At 53.4% G+C, this 20,804-nt stretch overlaps 1 protein-coding gene across 2 annotated transcripts; it reads right to left on the bottom strand.

The window, feature by feature from the left end:
- Positions 1 to 4,396: 4,396 nt before the first annotated feature.
- Positions 4,397 to 18,297, bottom strand: LOC121086666 (hippocampus abundant transcript 1 protein-like). Of its 2 annotated transcripts, none has more exons than XM_040590683.1 (12): positions 18,010 to 18,297; positions 15,455 to 15,550; positions 14,149 to 14,211; positions 12,932 to 13,059; positions 12,364 to 12,478; positions 11,580 to 11,798; positions 10,729 to 10,842; positions 10,179 to 10,250; positions 9,660 to 9,772; positions 9,410 to 9,507; positions 8,684 to 8,850; positions 4,397 to 8,595 (listed from the first exon to the last, which is right to left on the bottom strand). In XM_040590683.1, the coding sequence occupies exons 1-12, from the start codon at positions 18,139 to 18,141 to the stop codon at positions 8,386 to 8,388; spliced, it is 1,527 nt and encodes a 508-aa protein (XP_040446617.1). In that variant the 5' UTR covers positions 18,142 to 18,297; the 3' UTR covers positions 4,397 to 8,385. The 2 variants fall into 2 exon arrangements, with proteins under 2 accessions (XP_040446617.1, XP_040446618.1); XM_040590684.1 differs by lacking the exon at positions 18,010 to 18,297 and adding an exon at positions 16,004 to 17,632.
- Positions 18,298 to 20,804: the final 2,507 nt, after the last annotated feature.

The raw sequence follows: 20,804 nt of genomic DNA, 5'->3' as shown, positions 1-20,804 counted from the left end.
GCGGGGCAGGGAGGCAGCAAGGGCTGGTTTTCCTTCCTTCCCTCCTCCAGGGAGCAAACGCCGCTGTCCAGGGCTGTCTCCTTCTGGCCGCCCGCCTCATCCTCAGCCCTTCTTAAGCTCTGTAGGAACCGCCCCCACAGCACCAGCCCTGGGGCCTTCACGACTTTCCAGCCCGAGGGGTATTTCCAGAGGGAGGTTTCCAGTTTTCTTCCAAGGTCGGCTCTTGCACAACACCCAGCTCTGCAGCCAAGGGCTGTGCCAGCAGCCCCAAACCCAGGAGAGCCCTTGGCCCGAAGGGTCCCTGTGGGGCTGCGGGGACCCCCATCACCCCCGCCGGGCAGCCCTGCACAGGCACCTGCACCCCAAGATGCAGCTGAGATCCAGTTCCTTCCCGGGGTCTCACTGGGCTCCACCGTTCCCTCACCGAGCCCCTGGCAAACCAGCCCTTTTCACGCCCCCAGCACCAACAGCTGATGGGACCCATCATGGGGCTGGCTGGGGACATTTTTCTCAGACCCCCTGTCCCAAAAGTGTTTGGCACCACCAGTGAGCATGGCCAGCTGCGGCTGGCACGTGGGGCAGAGGGAGGGGAGCCCACGGCTGCAGCAGCTGCCCAGGGTACATCCCACCGGGATCCCTGTGGGGACGTGGCCTCAGGAGCTGGCAGCCCCCATCGCAGCCTGCCCCAGGACATGGGCTTTGGAGAGGCACATCCCAGGGCAGAGGGAGGAGGCATCCAGCCCAGGCTCCGGTGCTGCAAGCATCATTTATTCCCAGGACAGGGCGTTTTCAAGGATGAAAGTAAGTGTTCCTGGGAGGGTTGGTTTTATGGTGCAGATGGAGAAAGTTACCATGCGGAGGATGTTGATTACCCCACGTTATCTAGCCCCAAGGCCCTGGCACAGCCTCAGCGCCCGTCCTCTGCTTTACAGCAGGTCTGGCATCACTTCCTTGCTCCTACCCAGAAGAGACAGGCCCGGTTCTGCCCCATCCCAGCTGCCGGGCTGCGGCCAAGGCCAGGGAAGGTGCTAAGGGACCAAGGAGGGGTCCTGCCCCTCCTGTCACAGAAGGTGGGAAGTCAGTGCTGGACCAGGCCATTTCCCATCCAGGAACTCTCCAGAGAGGCATCTCCGGGCACTTGGCGTGTCAAGCATCCTTTCGGGAGGCAAAATAATTAATCCTCTGACAGTCTGGGGGGCCTCCAGGCAGGGGAAGTGCTCTGTAAACAGCCACCATCAAATATGCACATTCAGCTGAAGGCAGGTGATTAATGATTCTGGGGTTTTTGTTCCTTCCATCCTGTGTTAACAGAGCTGCTTCCCGGAGTTCCCAGCAGCCGCTGGAGCCCCTGGCCCAGGGATGAGTTGCATCGGCCGAGCTCTTCCCAGCAGCGAGCTCAAGATGCCTGAGGACATGGACACAGTGCCAGGATTTCACCTTCCGCTCCCGCAGCCCAGATCCACGGCACCTGCTTGATGCTCACCGCCACCTTGCCAGTCCCTGGTTCCTCGGTGGGCGATGGGCAAGCGAAGGCCCCCGGGGGCTGCACAGGCTGCATGCCCATGGCAGTTTGCAGATCGCTAAGCACCAAGCAATGAGTTACCTCATTAGGGGAAGGAGCGCTGTGTAATGGCACCAAGGGGTAGGGAAATACCATCCAGGCTCACTGCTGCAGGACTTTGGGGCAGGAGGGGCAAAACACAGTTAAAAAAGATGAATTATCCAAGCCCTGGAAGCCACCCTTTGCCAGGATCTGGTGCAGCTTTCCATGGGGGGGCTCCTGCAATGATGGATCAATGCTGACAGGTCCTGGGAGGATCGATCCTGGCTTTGGGGGTCTGCCAGCCACACCAGCCGCCACATCTCCTAGTGCTGGGGGCTGCGGTGCTGCGGCAGCCTCCCCCTTCGAGCCGGGGGCAGAGCGGCTGCGACCATCGGGAACCGACTCCAATGTTCCCACGAGAGGCAGCTCTCTGTGAGCCCTCAGCATCGCGCCCCAAGCCCCCAGGTGCCACTCAATATTACACTTCAGGTGAGAAAAGAAAAAAAATCCACCCATAAATCAGCATCTGAACCAGAGCTGAGCACTTACGGAGCAGACCTTTTTCAAAGCAGCTTTCCCGGACCTGACATCAGGAGATGAATAGCTACCAGGAGGTCCAGCACCTTGTGATGCACTTCCTCCGGTTTGGGGCTTGCAGAGCACTTGATGCCGTGAGCACCTGGGGGCTGCCCTGGCCCCTGCCGTGCCATCGGACGGGCATCACGGATCGCAGAGGAAATCAGAGCTCCGGGAACCTGATAAACCCCCAACTCCACGAGGACCAGCTCTACTGACACCGTTATCAAGCCAGGGAGAGGTCAGGGAACTCATCCAAGCTCAGAGCACTGTGATGATGGTGGGTCCCCAAGGCGGCTCTCACATGTTTGGCCCCCAGCTCCCCCTCCACCACCTGCTTGGGGTCTCTCCTTTAACAGACCTGGGGGACCCCCCCCTCCATCCTGGAGACACGCACAGGCAGCTCCCCCTGCCCCGAACACGGCAAAGAGAGACCAACAGTTTGCAGACACAGAGTGGAAAGAGCCAGCTCAGGCACCGGTACAGTTTTCCACCCAACAGGAAACCTTTTGGGTCAGAGCAAAGGGAACGATGGCTTTCAAGAATCAGAAGCTTGAACGTTTTTTCCTGGAAGCTGATCATGCTTCCTCCTGAGGGGCAGGAGTAGGGGGCTCTTGCCGGGTAATGCTCAGTCCAGAGGCGTCTCTCAGGAAGCAAAACAGAGACAAAGCACAGAGAGACGAGCCCTGGCCCCCTGCACAGGATGCTGCCTGCGCCGCCGCCGGAGCCCCTCGGGCTGGGGTGTAACCCTGGGCTGTCATCACCTGCAATGGCCGACGCCTGACATCTGATGTGACAGGGCTGGAGGAGGTGATGAGGATGACTGGAACAACATTAAGGTTTTCTGCCTGGTGCAAAACATGGGAATGTCACCCCGGGGAAGGTCCCAGCTCTGCCCTCGCCCAGCAGCAGCCCCTGTGCAGCTGCCCACGGTGCCAAGGAGAGGATGGCCAACAACAAAATACCTTCCCTTTGTCCTCCAGTGATGCAAAGTGAGACAAGCTGAGGATTCTTTCCCAACTGAAAATGGAAAAAAAAAAAAAAAAAAAAAAAGCCCGAGTACAGAGGAAATAAATACAAAAGGCAACATATTGTGTAATAGGTGGCTTATGTCTCCAGCTCATTACAGGATACCGTCCATCAAACACCAGATCCCATCCAAGAGCCGATTTGTTTATACTACTTGTGATTATATTGTTCACTTAGTACCATCCTCAAACACCCATAGTAGCGTTTAAATGAGTAAGATAAGATCTAAATTAAGCCTGGCTGGAAATGAAGACAATAAAGCCTGGGCTGCTCAAAACCAGCACTGGGAAGAAGCTCCAGAGGCTCCAGCAGGGCAGGGGCTGGTGTGGGGTGCTGGGAGCTGGGGGACTGGCCCAGAGACCTGCTCGCCCATGGTGGGGGGGCCTGTGCAGGGCAGACCACTGGCTCCCTACCTGGCCCGACAGCATCAACACTGCCCCTGCACGAACCGCCCCAAAACAGCTGCCTCTTGCACCAGCACGTGGCCCCTTCCAGCATGATGAGCAGCAGGGTCAGGGCTCAGGATGTTTTATGCTCAAGCACCAAAGCTAGAGCTGCTACGGTACCGCTATTCTCCCACTCAGGTGGGAACCTGGAGAGCTATTTCAGGATCAACGGTGAACACGAATTAGTTCCAAGTACTTCTTACTTGAGAATACTTCAGTTTTAAAGCATCAGTAGAAATAACTCAGCAACTCATGCCCGTTCGAGACAGGAGGTCGATATACAAGGCCTGATGTGCAGTACCCTGGAACAACCTCTTTGGCACAATTTACAAGGGTCGAGGCAAGCACAGGGCAGGCTGGAACGCTGGAACGCTGTTGCTGCGCTATCAAAACCAGCCAGCTGCAACAAGGCTTTTACCCTCACAAGGTTTCAAAAGTTCATCTACTGTCCGGATTCTTCCTTCGGGCTCCTCTTCCAGCCAGCCCCTCCTCATCCCAGCCCCCTTCTTCTCCCAGCTTCTCCTGGGGCCTCTCCTTGTCTCTCCTACATCCAGGGTGCTCTCTCTGCTCCTTCTAGGTCTCTCTTCATCCAGCGCTCCTCTCCATCCAGAGCTCCTCTTCCATCTCCCTCAGAGCTATTTAACTACTCAGCAGGAACCAGCCACAGCTGCACATTATCCCCGCCAGCCAGCCCACCGCCGTATATTATCAACGTTAATTAACCTGCCTTCATTCCTCTACAATTCCTCGACAGAAAGCTGCCTTGTTACCCAGGCAAGGGAAAAGGACGAGGACAGAGAACTTCAACACAACAGGAAAGCAGCAGTTTAATAATCCATCAGAGGGAGAGATTAGCCAGTTCTAAACACAACCTGAACTGAAATAAATACATTGCACCGTTAGCTTAAAAAACCCCAAAAGATATACAGAAACGCACGCAACAGTGAACTCTGAGAGCGCAGAGGTACTGCTGTTCTTCAGTGAATGCTTTTTAGAGATAATCGAAGATGTTAGCAGCCATTCAAATGCAGAGAAAATAAAAACCAGTGAAGTAAAAAGTTACTATTTTGCAAAGTTAACGGCAAAAGAGAAAGCAATGGTTTAACACAGGGGGTTTAACGTGACGCGATCAGTTTATACTCACTTGAACTGCGGCTGTTAGTACTGAAACTGCAGAAGAATTGGCAATTAAGCCAATTTTTGCCTTCTGTTTGTGACATTGCTGTTACCAACCTGAATTGTAAGTCACTGCAGACCAGTCCCGGGCATACTGATGTTAAACAGCCAGGCTCAGGCACTACGCAGCAGATCAAGGGGATTTTAAGAAAAGGCTCTTTTTAAAAAAGTTGCGTTTTCATTGAAAGTAACAAAAATTGGCAAAACTAGCTGAATGCTCCATACAGATTTTCCAGTCTCCACGTGGGATGCTGCAGAATTACCAGCCCTTCAGAATGAGACATTCTTCATGCAGGTCTGGTAATTTCAGCTCCGTCACCGCTTGGCCCAAGTCCTCCTCTGTCACTTAAAGGCAGAATGGTGGGTGGGTCACATCCCTACGCTGATGGGGAGGGGAGTTATGAGGGGCTGAGCCCCCACCGAACCAGGTGAGAGGAGCTTCAAAACCGTGGAAAGCAATCCCTGCCTGCTCCCAGCACCAGACAAGCAACACCTCTGGGGAGGGCGAGCAGCCCTGTGCCACAGAGAGCCCCCCTTTCCTGCGGGGTCCACACACCACAGGTGCCCAGCAGAGCCAAGGAGCGATGTAGAAGCCACCTGTACGGTGGGAACAGTGCCCACAGCGGATCTGCTACGGCTGCAGCTGCCTGATGCTGTACCCACCCCATGGGCAGCCGGAGAAACCCCCGCTGCAGCCCACCGGTGCGGCAGGAACCCGCGGCATCACCTGGCCCCGAGCTCGGGGGCTGACAGAGTGACCAAAATGCTCCAGGTCCATGACTCACGAGCCAGGGGACGTTGGCATTGCTGGAAACTCAGGTATCGCGTCACGATGGACAGGGACCAAGGAGGGAAGCTCGCCTGGATAGTTCTGTCTGAAGGGAAGGAAAGGCTGAGATGCTGCAGGCAGCAGCGGTGGTGGGAGGGAACAGGACTAGAAACACATTGGTTTCGATAAAGTATTCAATAAAGGAAAGGACTTTAAAAAATATATCTCTCTATACTTTATATCATATAAATTATGCTCATCTTTTTGTAACGTTCTGCTATATTCTACCTGTGAAGCTCCGAGCGCCCCAGCATGAATGAGGTAACGATTCGGTGTTCCGTTTCACTTCATTTGTGTGTGAGGGAAAAACCTATTTCAGTTCATTTTAATACAGTGTAAATAAACAAATCACCAGGTGTACTCCGTAAAGCTCCAGTCTAAAAAAAAGGCATTTTTGTGAGCAATACAGAGTCGGGATTGCTGCCTGGAAATTTAAGCAACTGATTTCCTTCAGGAAAGAAGCTTGCTGTGCACACACAGTACACAGCATCCCGATAACGTTTGGAAATTCGGAGCATCACCACAATGAGCTTGGGAAAACTGGAGTCACCGCAGGTCACCCAGACTCTCCGCTATCTCTCTTCTCCAGTCCTGCGATCAGATCCGCATCAGCAAACTCTCTGTAGCCGGGGTGGCTGCCCTCTGCACGGACAACAAGCTGCTCTTACGGTTCTGATTACAGGCTCGGGGTAGCAGGCTAGATTAATGCCAAAGAAACTGAATTATTTCACTTAAACATCCACCTCCAATAACTAACTGGTCCAGAAAATTGGTAAGCAGACATATTATTAGTTCAGCCCAGTCTAGGCAGGCAATGGTTCCAAGCTGTGAATATCTGCCAGGCGTTTTAAGAGACCTACATGAAATTGCAACTCTCAATGTGTCCAAAGCCAACGTTAACCAGCCCTCACGCTGACAAGCGCACAGAAGAGGTCGGACGCTGAATATGCCGGGAGCTCACGTCCCCTCACGCCGCCAGAGCCGGGTGAGCTGTACTGCCAGGGCAGAGCAGGGGACGAACAGGGCTCTCCCCTGCTTGTGGGTCAGGGACTGAGCTCTCCAGGGTTGTCCAGTTGGGTGTTTTCAATAAACCCAGAAGCAAACGGCATCTGCGGTCACTGCTGCACAGGCAGCGCATCAGCCACGATTACCCGCCTGCAAAGACCCGAGACAAAGGGAGAGCGCTCCCTCCCTTGGGGCCCTTCTCCCCCTCTCCCAAACATGCAGAGAAGGGATCCCAGCCAGAGAATGATGGCTGTTGCACATACCCTGCTCCGAGACAGGACTATTTTTGACCACTGTATCCTCAATTTCCTTAATAACTGATTTCTTAAGTTTTCCCAGTTTGGTCTTTACTTCCCTAGTGACTCCTCAGTGCCGTTACTTTTGGTCTTACTCAACTGAGAACAATTGTTCCCTGCCCTCTGCCAGATCTCCATGTACCTATGAACGACCAAGTGTTCCCTATATGTTTGCCTTTGCTTCTTCCACAACACTCAAGTTCAAGTATCTGCTGCTCTCTCTAAACAGAGCTGAACGCTGCGGCAGGGGCTGCGATACCATTTTCCAACAACAGGAAAACCTTCACAATGGGCTCAGAAACGCTACATGGAATCCAAACCTGTACGTTCGAATCAATTGCAATCATCACCATCAGCATCTTTCGCACTGAGAAAAACCAAGCTACAGTCATTATCTGGTTTTAATATCAGATGGCAAGAGCCTGGGGAAAAATCAACATGCTTCATAAAAGTGCTCAAGATAAACAGCTATTTCTTTGACCTTTCTCTCAGGAAACCATGCTTTATCAAAGTGCTTCACAGAGTTTAGTTGTTTCTCCAACCTCTCAGAGAACTGTATTTTCTCAACAACCCTTACAGTTCCAGAAAAAGATTTCTGAAAAATCCTTCTACCTACTACCTGTGGAGGTAGCAACAGACAAATGTTACATCAGTGTAACAAAAAAAGAAAAGCCAAACAGAAATACAAACGTTGTTGACCATCTAAGCATTTGGGATTCATGTGGTTGCCCTGCTCTCATCTGCCCATTCTCCCCCGTATCAGCTGCAACTTCACTTCTAAATTTTTCTTGGCTTCATCAGAACGTTAAGTCAGTAGAATGTTTTTTTGTTTCTTTCAGTTGGGCCAGAATAGGCAAATTCATCAGATCCTCGGGCAGCGAGGACCTGCTCACAGCCGACTGCACTGCCCACCCTCCACACGCGCCGGTGCTGGGTGTCTTTTGGAAAAGGAAAGCCACTGTGCGTGACCACAGCACAGGCGCGCGGGACGGCTGTCAAAGCCTCTCCCCAGGCCCAGGTTGGTCAACTGAGCTGTGACGGGATCGGCAGCGACTACCAGCTACGTAAGGGGATGGGGCAGGTAACAGATGCCTGGTTTTATTCTGGCTGGCAAGCCAGTTAGCTCACGTTAGAACAAAGAACGCTAGCTCCTTGATTTTTCGCTGGCGAGGTGAGGATTTGGCAGGTCACACCGTGAAGTTCAGTATTCACGTACAAGGGTGGGTTTGCTTTGAGGAACTCTCCCTTCCCGTGGAGCAGCTCCGTCTCTCCCCTTTCCATCAGCACCAGATGATACAATTCCACTTTTGTACCAGCTGGGTATATTTGTCTTGAAGGGAAACCCTGTTCCTCCTCATTAGCTTAGCGGCACAGTCTGTTACCTCATTTCTTCTCTCCCCCCACCCTCTCTCCCCAGACTCCCACTGGCTAAGTCCATCCTTGATCTGGAGCTGAGACGCAAGCCACGTTCCTTCTCTCCCAACCTCATACGCTGCTGTCCTCAAGCAGGGGCTCCTTGCCGTCTGATCCGCCGGCCTGCGGGCTGTGGGGGTGGGTTTGGGCTCCGTTACTGTGCTTCTTGTGGCTGCCTGATCTCAGTGCAAGATTGTGTTCTGGAATGAACAAGGCGACCAGGAGCGACAGCAGGACAGAACAAGCCCCAAACAGGAACGGAGGCCCCGGGATAATGCTGCTCTGTAAGGAGAAACAGAGGAACGCTTAACGCTCGAGTGCAAGGACAGAAGCAGCCCAGCAAAGGGAACAAGAAAGCTGAAGAGGTTACCTCATCGGTAGGGTTGGCCATGTTGGGTCTGGAGGCCTTACCCAAAGTCTCCACCTCAGCCATTTCATTCAACTCCACGTGGAAAAGATAGAAGACAAAGCCATAGAGCGCCGGCCCCAGGCCGTTACACAGACCCCGAATTCCAGTGATCATCCCCTGCACCACACCTGGGGACAGAGCAAGGAAAGGCAGGTATGCCTCCAGCTTTCTGAAGAAAGCTGTTTTATTCAAGGACGCTTACATATTTCAAGACAGGATGAAACATTCAGGTCTGGGTTGACACACACCCTGCAGACGAAATGGTTAGCTGGTGACTAGCTTCACTCAGTATCAGGTTTTACAAAAATCAGTAATGCTGGGCTTGCTGCGTCGGGGAATAAAATGAGCACGGGCACATCAAGCAACAACTTCCAGCGGAACTGGAATTTAAGGCAGCCAAGTCTGAGGACTCGGGGACAAACCATGAAGCTGGCAAACGATGAAGCATCAGTCTCCTCTCCACCTCAGGCAGGCAACACTAAACACCTACGTGCATAATTTTAAGAATTCCCTCCCAAAGCATCAGCTGTGGTCAAATACTGCTAAGAAGAAAGCGACACTCCACAGGTGGCACAAGATGTTCCTGCTGGTCCCACCAATGCTCAGAATTCAAACGTGCGTTGGCTCAACGTGCAGTTGTCCTGCTGGGACAAACTCACTCGTCAGACAGATCCCTGAGCGACTCACCCTGTTGGTCGGGGTCCGCGTTCCTAGACACCATGGCACTGATGGCTGGGAAGGTGATGCTAGACATTGCAGCCACAGCTCCTGCTGCCCACATCATCCTTGGGGAACAAGGCAGCAGTTAGGAGGCAGGCTGCGGAGGGCCAGCCACAGACAAGCATCGCAGCATGGCAGCATCTATCTCAGCCAGGCAGAGCTGCCACGGAGAGAGAAGCCTGCCAATGCCACGAGACAAACATGGGCAAACTCTTACCAAGGCTGCGATCCAAACCCGTACCAGGCAAGCTGCAGGATCTGGAAGCCTAGTCCCAACAGGATGGTGTTTTTATTTCCTATCGAACGCATGAGAATTCCCAACACTACTGTCTGGAATGAAAAATAGGTGCTTTCAAAGTGCAAAGAAACATGACAACACTGGAAGACAAGAGGATGAGAGAACTCATGCTGCCGTGAGAGCGGCTGTCATGCACACGCACTCCTCCACTCTTGTAACGTTCGTGTTAGAGACCAGCCCACCCCTGTTCACGGCAGGGCACAACCCATGGACTTTTACAGAGTAACATAGGGCCACCCCGCAGTTTACCACAGTTTGTTGTTGTTCCAAACAGCTACATTCAAAGAACAAGAGCGAGGGACCGCAGGTAGCCGTGCATGGGTCCGATGGCATCTGTGTGGCCACAGCGACTCTGACAACTCACCAGCCCCAGTTCTCAGAAATTTTGGACGTTCTTATAACCAGAGTGCTAGAGCCAAGGCAGAAATTGCTTCTCACCTGAGCCAGTATAGAGAGAATTCCAACCACACCAATAAAGGCTGCCACAGTCTCCGAGGAAAAACCAATGACCTGTGAAAACACCACGGAGGGACTTTTCAGGCAAGAGCTTTCTACCGTAGGAGAAAAGCCACTCCATCAGTGTCACTGACTGTTACCGACATTGCTTATCAGGTATTTAAACTTTAATCAACCGTACCTTCCACAACCTCCCTGCTGCCACAGGAATAAAACGGAAGATTTTCCTCTGGCTGGCAAAACAGCTTTAAATGACTGGGCTCAACTTAACCACCTGAAGGTGGCAGGGGTGGGATAGACAGGCAGACCACAAGCAAGAAGCCAAGCAAGGGTCCTGGCAATGCCTACAGAGTGGTCGCCAGGCTCCCACGTTTTTTAGGAAAGCTCGAACAAGTCACTGTTTCTTACAGCTTCACTGTACTAAGCTATTGGCCAAGAGTAGCTTCCTCAGGACATGCGGCTAAGATGGTATTTGTAGGTGTAGGCTGGAATTTTCTGCGTTCAGAGCCTTACCTCATCGCAAGAGACTGACCTGTCGCAGGTACAGGAAAAAGCTGGAGTACTGTCCGGCTTCAGGAAGGTAGGAGAGAAAGACTGTGATACAGATGAGCAGCACTGTAGAATCCTGACCCACCTTCCGCAAGGACTGTGGAAGGAGGAAGAGGGAGGAGAATGTAGGGGTGGGGGGAAAAGAGTTAACAGTAAATATTCTCCAGGTACAGAGACAGCAAACCCAAGTTCTTAAGTCACCATCTTATATCTAAGAAGTAAATGCTTGAATGAAACCAGACCAGCATTTTCAGAGGAAGATGCAAACGCTGCCACAAGACACCAGACCAGGGTACAGACGCACCAACTTACACCCTAGAATGAGGAATTTTTACCTTTCAGTTTCTCAGGTTTATAGTCAAGAACTCTGTTTTTTCCTCAGACAGCCAAAATAATCTTCCTAGCAAGCAAAGGTAAAAAAAAAAAAAAAAAAAAAAAAAAAAAAGGCAGAACTTTGCAAAGCTCATAATCATTAGCAAAGGTCCTGGGAAGCCAGGAACACAAGAGACTTCTCCTGACACAGTCTTATTGCCAAGTAATGGAAATTATATTCAAACAACTGGCACATTTCCACTGAGAGATGCTCTTGCTTCAGGACATCTTGAACTGCTTTTAGATGGTTTGCAGCTACATGATAGTGGTTAGAAGCTTCTAGACAGCTTTAGGTACGTGCAGTCCACCATCAGCTGAATGCTGTACCTTCTATGGGGTTAATCTAAGCCTTGCCTCCTTCACCTTTTGTGGAATGCATCTGCCTTTTGAGAGAAATTAGCAGAACTCAAGCAAATACAAGCGCTTCCCAGCACGCAGAAGAAGAACAGCAAGATTACTTACAGCAAACGGGTCTGCTTGTTCCCAAGAGATTGGAGCTCCCCAAGAGACCGGGCGCATCTCTTCTGGCAGAGACTCCGGCACAGCCAGCAGGATGAAACCAATATCCAGCAAAGCAACACCTGAAGCTAGCACAACCACCAGCGTATCGCCATAGGCTTGGGAAAGGTACGCCCCAATTGCTGGGCTTGTGACCAGACTAGCAGCAAACGTGGCTGACACCTGAAAGCATAAAACATGAATACAGCCTGTCTTCTCCTCCAGAGTAACCCAAGGGTACTAGTTTTGCCACTTTTGATGGAGATAATCCAGGTGAACAGGGACTTCTTCAGCCAGAAAGATGACATGTTCTCTTGGTGCGATCTAGGCTAAGTTCTAGCAAAGGGAAATTAAAGCTATCCGAACAATTCACACGCGATACTGTCAGTAGCCCTGCAGAAAGGGCACGTTCACAGGCTACTCGTGTACATGCCAGCATCACAGCCTGGCCCCTTTCCCAGAGCAAAGAAGCTCACAGACTAGGCCGGTTTAAAGACTAAGCAACAATACAGCCGGTATTCAGACAGAAATTAGCCCTCTCCCTCTGTGCTAAACCACAAACAGAAGAACAAAGAGAGAAGAAAAAAAGAAAAAAGGGAGGCTGTATTATTGGTGAAATACATATCATCTTTTCACTGATACTGTCCCCAGACTGTTCAATAAATTTTCATCCTAATTTCATACCTCTCCTACCTGCAAAGCCCCAAGTATTTCTTTCAAGAGACAAGACAGACATTCAGCTCCTTACCAAGCCATACGCCGTGCTGCGTTCATGCTCCTGTGTGATATCGGCAACGTAGGCAAAAATCACAGAAAAGGTGACAGCAAAGACTCCAGACATGGAAATGACAGCAAAATACCACCTGAAACAGGCATTGCCAAAGGCAGAGTCAGAGGGCAACCACACGATAGTCCACAGCTCCTGGATTAGAACCTCTCCCTTATTCTTCCTTCAGTCCACCCTACTTCATTGCACCAGAAAGCGCTCAGGAACACCAAGCTTCACTCTGGTGGCTCACACAGTTTTATCACTCATTTTTCCCGCATAGGAAAGAAACACCAATGTGCCCCTAGTAGTGGTAACACACCCATCAGGAGAACAGGCACTCGGAGAGGAAAGACAGGCTCTTTCTTCCTGACACTGACGCTCTGGTAGAACCAGGTAGGTAAATTAGTCTCTAGGCTGAGCATCCTTCTCCACCAGACGGGTTCTTCCACCTCATCCTCAAAGGCAACACCTGCAAATCCCCCCATCGCTCAGCCCTGCACTCGTTCCTCTCCTCAGAACCCCTTGGTTATCACAAGGATAAACTCACCATGGACTGATCTTCATAAGGGGAATTGGCGCACAGGTGAAGAAGACAGTGAGGAGGAGGAAGGATTTCCTGCCCCAGACATCAGAGAGAGCACCAATCAGTGGGGCACTTAGAAAAGAAAGCAGACCCTACAAAAGACAGGGTGGCAGAGAGAGATCCCTCAGTCAAATGCCAATTGTCGACAGCAAGAGCTTTTGACAACATCATCACAAGATAAAAATGTGAGGAGACAATCCATTCCTGTTTTCTACAAGCAGGCAATGTTACCAGAACAGAACAGTTCGTTAAACTGCTCACATCCTTTTAGGGACAGGGAGAAGGAAAAAAAGAAAAAACCCTCCACCAGCTAGGTGCTGCTAAATGCTCCAATTACTCGCCATTCTCTGCAACTGCTCAGCCTGCAGCTGTGGTCTCCCCAGACCCTGTGCAGCAGGGAGCTGCCCTGCCAGTGCCTAAAAAGATGTTGGCACAGCTCCATCACATTAACATCTGCTGCAGTTCTAGGGAAAGCTTTCTCTTTTAGATGGAGGCAAAACAGACACGACGAAATACCATTACGCACAAACCTTGTTCAATGCCTTTCAATGTCTTTCGAACCCGAGACAGGCAGGGAAAAGCCCTTCAGTGTGTACAGGAGTGCCCAGCTCACGTTGAAGCAAACCTCTCTGGGACCCCTTCCGAGACCCTCTTGCCAGAGCCAGGGCCTAATGATCCCTTTTGCCACACTCCCCAGTCAGAACACACGGCTTGTTTGCTACAGTTGCCTCCAATTCTGCTCTGGGAACACTGGTCTAGTCCAAATTCACTGCACCACGGTGTACTCCTCACCTTCTGTCTGCTTCATTTCAACTTCTATTACTGACAAGTTCAGATGTCATTGATTTTTTGTTTTGTTATGTTCCTGAATATGGATACAGGGCTGATCTCGTGCTGATTAGAATATTTTCAGCTGAAACACACAGCTGTTACAACCCCAAACTCATGACAACAAGCAGCATGTTGTTAACACTGCTCAGTAAAATCAACACACGCCACCCAATGTCTGTGCTCCGTCAATTCTTCATTTTGCGTCAGGTTTGCCAGTAGCACCCCAAATTGAAATAAAAACATTTATTTATGAAATACTGGTTAACCTCAACAAATGTCACAGACTATAATGGCTTAACACTTTTTGCACTGATTGCAGATTCAAATGAAAGCCTGGAAGTATTCCTTACCTTGACTCCATGAATCAGGCCGTTCATCAGAAATGTATGCTGAGGAAAAGTCTGGTGTAACACCTGTGGAAAAAAAGAAACAGAACAAAACCCCAGAGCTAGCAGCTCCTGCAGAACTTCCATAAGCACCTGCCAGCTCGATGCCTGGAAGAGCGGAAAACAGGGAAAATGGGAAATACACTACCAACGCCACCTCGTACCTATGTGAGGAGCTCTACCTCCCCTCTCCAACACAGGCAGCCACTTTCTTTAATGCTTCCCAGGTCTACAAATTATTCCAGCATGCTTGGGCAAGGCTAAGATCATCTGAAACATGCCTTCCTCCACTCCTGCACCATCTGATTTCCCTCTGGTTTTACTTCATGCAACCACATAACTTTTCTGTTGCTCTCTCCCCCCTTTTGTACTGTCTACACATTGGATTTGCATTTTATACTGCTACGCTAATACTATTTCTAAATGCCTTTGCATAAACAAAGACTCCTGCATAGTTACCTAGAGATCAGGTCAAAAATATGCATGGCACTTTAGACACCAATGTGAGCTGGCATACCACCACCAGAAAATTAATTTCAAAAGCTGAGAACTCTTCCTGAAGTTGCCAAATCAGAAGCTTACGGCTCCTTAATTAAAGGCAAATACCCAAGATGAGATTTTAAGTTTCTTTAATAAAGCTATCCCTCTGTACCCAGCTTTACTGTGAAGTTGTCTCTGCTGCCCATGTAACTACGTTACATCTAACTCAGCCAAGTGCTGAACGAGTTACTGGTGGGCTCTCCTAGAACAAGCCTAGAACAAGTAGTTGCCAGGAAAATTGTCTCTGTGCTTTGACACACCAGACAACAATGGTAGCAGTTCAACAAAACCCTCTTTTATCCCTAAATAAGTCAGCGTAAGGTAAAAGGTGCAGTCTTCAGATAAAAAGTCAAAGCTTTGCTCAACTTGCTTTCATCGAGCTCCCAAGTGCACTTCTTTTATAAATATGTAGAAAAAAGCCAACAATAAATGACAGCAAACTACAAGTAAATTCTAGTAAATTCAGGTCAGGTCTTTCACTTTGAAATTCTCCGAAAGCTTTCAAAAATCTAAATCATGTTTTCTCCAAGTTAAGCTACAATAATTAAGAAAATAACTGCCCAACTCCATAAAAAATTACTATAGCTCCAGGTTCTGCAGGTACAAACCACTGCATCTTGGTTTCTACTTCTTCTGCTCCCAAGGCCTCTGTTAAGATCTTTACGCTCGCCAACCCCAGGTGAATTCCAGTCTGCAAGAGCCAGCGTTATTCCCAGGGACACCTACTCACCGTCAGCATCGGCGTGGTCAGCAGCCCCCAGGCAAAGAATTCCAGGAAAATAACCACCACGGCGTGGTACACGCTGGGCTCTCCAATCCCCTGTCGCTGCAAAACAGAGCTCCGTAAGTAAAAAAAAAAACAACCACAGGATCCTGATCTGTGAGAGATCCGAGACGTGGTTGGAGGATGAAATGTCAACTCTGACCTAAGCCATTCCCAAGGTGATTCCACGCTGTCTAGCACAGGTGAGCTCATGCTGCAGCATCTCTCCATCCGGGGTCTACCAACACATGCCTCTCCTACAAAGCTGATTGTTTTCAAATTTTTTATCCACGAACTAGTATCTTTGACACCATTATTCTTTCTCTAAACATGACCAAATTTATCATCCTTTCAATCTTCGCCATAAGGACTTGGAAATGAAACACCTAAATTCTCTACGTATTTTGACAGCAGTATGTGCAACTGCTGGGAGTTTGGGAAGGCAATTTTACTCCTCAGCACCAACTCCATCCACCCAGCATGGGAGGAAAGGCACAGTTAAAAAACAACCCACACCTCGAGGCCTTGCTTATCTTTCTTTCCATAAACATTTCTCATGGCGCTTTCAGGGCAGCGTTTGTTCTGTCACTTTTCCAAGTGCCAAATCTCAGTGGCTAGTCCAGGAGGTTTTCTCCTGCCACGCAGGACACACCTGCAAAGTCACGAGCTGACAAGGAAAACAAATTGCAAGGGACGGGAGGAAAGCACACAGGTTTCAGCTGAATTTCATCAGGGAACCGCACAGGCCAAACATTTCGTAGCACACCGCGCTGTTCCACAGGAACCCATTTCTTGTATTAGCAAACCACATGATCTCAACTCACCAAGAAGCGTAGTCCAACCCTGATACATTATTAATAAAACCACCTGGAATGTCTGCAATCCCTGCGAGCTTCCAGCCGCTTGAAGAGTATTCAGAAGTTAAAAAAACTTCCATCAGCTGCACAAATCTCACATCCAAAGGGATATTGGATTTGGTATGGGAAACCTCAAAATCACGGGCATTTCTTCTAGGCTAAGGGAATGGACTTTTGCATTAATTTCCTCCCAGCTGACTAACATTTCAACTCTGTGCCTGAGATACAAATTATTTAATGGACTAGACCAAAGACGTATCTGTACCAGTATCCTGCCTCCAGCATTCCCTCCCAACAGATTCTCAGGGACAGGAATTCCAAGAAACCTGGCACATGAAGAGCAATCTTCTCCCCAGTCACACCCTGCCAGGTTTTGACAAAGTAATACTGCATTTCAGATAACACAGCAGTTATTTGAGACACAAGAGAAGGCAGCAAGAGACATTACTCTGCTGAAACCTCGTTTATGTTCACAGATTCTATTAAAAACTGTCTCCCGTCGACAGGCTAAGCCTGCTTCACAATAAAATCGACAGCATCCACGCAAGAGGTACCCTACCTGAGGGGGACACGGCCATTATAAGAAATCAGTTTTATTGCACAAAAATGAGAGAACATTTTGCATCAGAGGGAGAAGCCGCAAGGTGGCACGAAGCCAGTAATGTAAGAGTATTGGTATCATGACCCACCTTGCTCCACAGAGCAGCCCCCTCCTCTTCCATCATCCCTCCTTACCCTCTCAAGCAGTTAAACATTTCTACCACAAGACCGCAACGAAATTAACAGATTCCTCTTTACGGATCGGCTCCAGATCTAACCCCTTCACTCCTTCCACTTATCAACCATCTTATGGCGTGAGGGTCCTTAAACAATTTAGGATAGTTATCTCCTCCGGAGCGAGCGGCCACCCCACCGAACCACCGCTCTAGAGGATGCACGGCTGCTGCTGGAAAATACAAAGATGCAACAGGAAAAAAAAAAAAGGGAAAAAGATGTAAAAAGATGTTAAGGGCTGGCGGACAGGCCAGGGCCTCGGGACCAGAGCTACCCGCTCCCCAGGGAGCAAGGCCAGAGGGAAAGGGCTTGTGACCATCTTGAGCTCAGGCGCCCGCCCCAAAGCTGCCCATGCGGGGCCGGTGCTGTGCGGGGCCTCCCCCAGCACCGGGCTGCCCGCAGGCCCGAAGGCAAGTGGCCATCTGCACGGCCACCGTCTGCCTCCCCACGGCCACCGTGTGCCTCTACCGGCGCCTCACGGCCCCTGCGCCCGGGTAAGCGGAGAGCGATCCCGACGGAGGACGGCGGCCCCGGAGCCGGCCAGCCCCGCGGCGGGCACCCGAGCTGCCGGCACACCCGGGGCTGCTCCGGTGGCCGGGCCCCTGCCCGCGGCGCGGCGCCCCCGGCGGGGGGACGGGGGGGTGGCAGCCGCCAGGCCGGCACCAGGCCTCGTCCGGCCGCGCCCCCGCTCCCGGCAGCCGTAGGCTGCCCCGCACGCTGCCGCCCAGGCCCGGCCCCGGCTCCTGCCCCCGGGGGGCCTCGGCCCGGAGCCCCCGCCCGCACCCCGCCGCCGGGCCCTCACACTGCGCCTCACTCCGGTGGGCCCGGCGCCCCCCCAGGCCTCCCCGGCCCCCCCAGGCCCCGCGGGCCCCCCCGGTCCCCCGCGCTCACGCCGGCCCCGTCCCGGATGACGATCTTCTTGGCCAGCAGGACGCTGCGGTTGAGCCGCTTCTTCTTCTTCTTCTCGCCGGTCATGGCGCCCGCCGGGCCGCTGCCGTTCGCCGGCCTCCACGGCTGCCCCATCCTCCCTGCGGCGGGCCGCGCCGCGCCGAGCCCGAGCCCGAGCCCGGGCCCGGACCCAGACCCGCACCGGGCGGGGGAGCGCCGGGCCCGGGGCTGCCGGCCGCGGGGGCGGCGCCGCGGGGCGAGGGCGGCGGCCCGGCTGGCGGCGGCGGAGGGCGGCCCGCCCCAGGCCCCGCCCCCAGGTCCCGCCCCGAGCCCCGCCCCGCGAGCCGCTCCGCCCCCGGCGCCCCGACGAGGGCGCTGACGGGCACTTCCGGCTCCTCGCCGCCTCGCCTCGCCCCCTCGCGCCCCATTGGCTGCTCCTCCTCTTCCCCGTGGGCCGAGCCGGCCGTCTATTGGCTAGGAGAGGCAGGGCGGAAGAGGCCGCGCCGTGTCGCTAACGTCACGGCCGCTGCCGGGAGCGGCGCAAGGCACGATGGGACGTGGCAGGCGGGGCAGCTCGCCGTCAGGGCCGCCGCGGCGCGGGGCATGCCGGGATGCCATGGTCCTTCCCCGTGGCCGTGGCAGCGGCACTGGCACCGGCTCCGGCAGCGGCCTGGTCGCTGGGGGGACATGGCGGGGAGCGGGGGCTGTCCCATCCCCGCGTTGCCGACACCTGACCGGCCCGGGGCAGCGCCGGCCGAGGGCTGGCACCGGGGGAAGCGGCGCGGCGCTGCCCCATCGGGGGTACATAGGGCGCGGCCTAGGAGGGTGTCTGGCTTTGGCCCCCGGCCCCGCACCGGGCTGGCTGTGGGCCGGCAGAGCTGGCGGGGTCCCGGGGCGCGGGTCCGCAGCCCTCCAAGCCACCGGCCACCCCGTGCCCCTCCGGTTTCAGCGCCGCCATCACGGAGCAGTCAGCCCTGGGGACTGAGCTTTTGCTGAGGGCTGCACTCGGCCGGGCACCCCCGCGGCAGCTTTGCCATCCCGCGGAGCCCCCGCCTCGGCCGCTCGGCAATGGCAGTGGAGGGCGAGCCGGAGGGACTGCGGCAGCAGCCCGCTCCACCAAAGCACCCCTGCTTCGGTCTCCCCGGGATGAGGGAGGCCACGCACCAGAGGGCCTTCTAATCACTGCCCCGGAGCTCCGGCCCATCGTGGCGTGGGGGTTGTTCGGTGCCCGGGCCAGGGTCCTGCTCCCTGCCGGTTACAACTAAATCGGCACTAACAAGGTCCAGGTTTTTCCTGCCTGGCCTCTGCGGCCTGCGATGAATCACAGCTGCCGGGGCCTGGCTAAGACATGTCACCACCGCCCGCCCCCACCTTCCTGCCCGAAGTTTGCCTCTTGCTACAACCTGACTGAGCCCTCCTGTTTGGCTTTCAACAGCTTAACATTTCATTTGGTTTCCGTAATTAATCTGAAACCAAACCCAGTGTGCGTCAAGCCCCTGCTTCCCCCATGCTCTCCCACCCAACTGTCTGTGTCTCATGCCAGAGCTGCCGTCTCCCCCTTCCCGTGACCCTTGTTTTTGGCAGGCTGGCGATGGCCGCAGACGCTCCGGCAGATGGATGGCGAAGGTCAGGTCTGCTGTGCCGCTGGCTCTCCCAGCCACAGCACTGGCATGCCAGAGGCACCTCCACCTGGAGAGGAGCTGGGCTGGGGGCAAGAAGGTTGGACAGGGACCAGCGGCCATCCCAGGCTCTTGGCACGGGAGGCTGCTGCAGGGCTGTCCCCACACTGCTGCAATCCTGCTCAGTGCTGGGCCAGTGGCTCTGCCCTCTCTGGGCTGGCGTCTCGGCCGGCTTCAGGCAGGGGAGCTGCAGACAAGCACCTTCCTGGGATGATCCCAGCCCTTTCCCCAGCCCTGATGCCAATGGGAGATGGGGAGGGGGCAGCTGGGCCTGGGGCTGGAGGGGCTCAGCACTGCGGTGCAGCTGCTGGTGCTGCAGTGGGAGAGCAGCAGCTGCCTCGGCGCTGCCGGCAAGTCACTCGTGTGCTTGGTTGTGTGTGCACGTGTTCTCCTCTCCTAATTAATCCTTCACGGATTGGAGAGCACTTGATTCCCCTAGTGCAGTGCCAGAGGTGTAAGGTGATTAATTAGGCACAGTTTAGAAAAGTTATGTAAATCGGGTGCTGCTGGGGAGTGGCAGGGCAGGGGCCAGCCCTGCTCATGCCCTGTCCCGCTCAAGTTGGCCATCACCAGCAGCATCGCTCAGTCTATGGGTTTGTGGGGGCACCAAGCAGTGTGCACAGCCCACGGTGACTGGTGGGGTGACCAGGAGGTCCTGGAGGGATCTCACAGTGGGGCAGGATGCTGCCCTGCAGAGCAGTGTGGCAACGAGATGCTGTGGGGGTCCCCCCTGCCCATGGAACGCCCGAGGCTGCAATCCAGCCTTTGTTCAAGGAGGCTTTCCTTTAAGTAATGATTAAAAGCAGCCGGGGGAAAGCCCTTGACATGAAGCTAACTCTCCAGAGCCTGAGACAGGCTGCAAATGAGATGAAAATAATCCCCCAGCCACCAGGGACTTGTGCAGGAGAGGAAAGTGGCTCCATCTCCCCAGGGCTGCTGGCAAACACGCTGCTGCGGTGGGTGTAGTGCCGGTGGGGGCTGCTGCTCTGTGCCTGGCTTCCCTCCCGTCCCCATGCTGTGAGGTGCCAGGTCCCATCCTGATGCTGCAGGGTGCTGGGCCTCATCCATATGCTGCGGGGTGCCCGGTCGCATCCCCACACCATAGAGGGCCAGCTCCCA

The sequence above is a fragment of the Falco naumanni genome, chromosome 4 (assembly GCF_017639655.2).
Source record: "Falco naumanni isolate bFalNau1 chromosome 4, bFalNau1.pat, whole genome shotgun sequence".
Classification (NCBI taxonomy): Eukaryota; Metazoa; Chordata; class Aves; order Falconiformes; family Falconidae; genus Falco; species Falco naumanni.
Note: the sequence above shows the minus strand (reverse complement) of the source record. Positions and strands in the feature narration are given on the sequence as shown.

Bases quoted from the DNA above. Each gene is read 5' to 3' on its own strand.
- LOC121086666 (XM_040590683.1), bottom strand. From the start codon at position 18,141: ATGGGGCAGCCGTGGAGGCCGGCGAACGGCAGCGGCCCGGCGGGCGCC. The intron at 11,799-12,363 runs GTAAGGAGCTGA...TTATGCTTTCAG, and splicing joins GCAGCACGGCGTATGGCTTG to GTGTCAGCCACGTTTGCTGC. The intron at 10,843-11,579 runs GTAAGTAATCTT...CTCCTTCCACAG, and splicing joins AACAAGCAGACCCGTTTGCT to TCCTTGCGGAAGGTGGGTCA.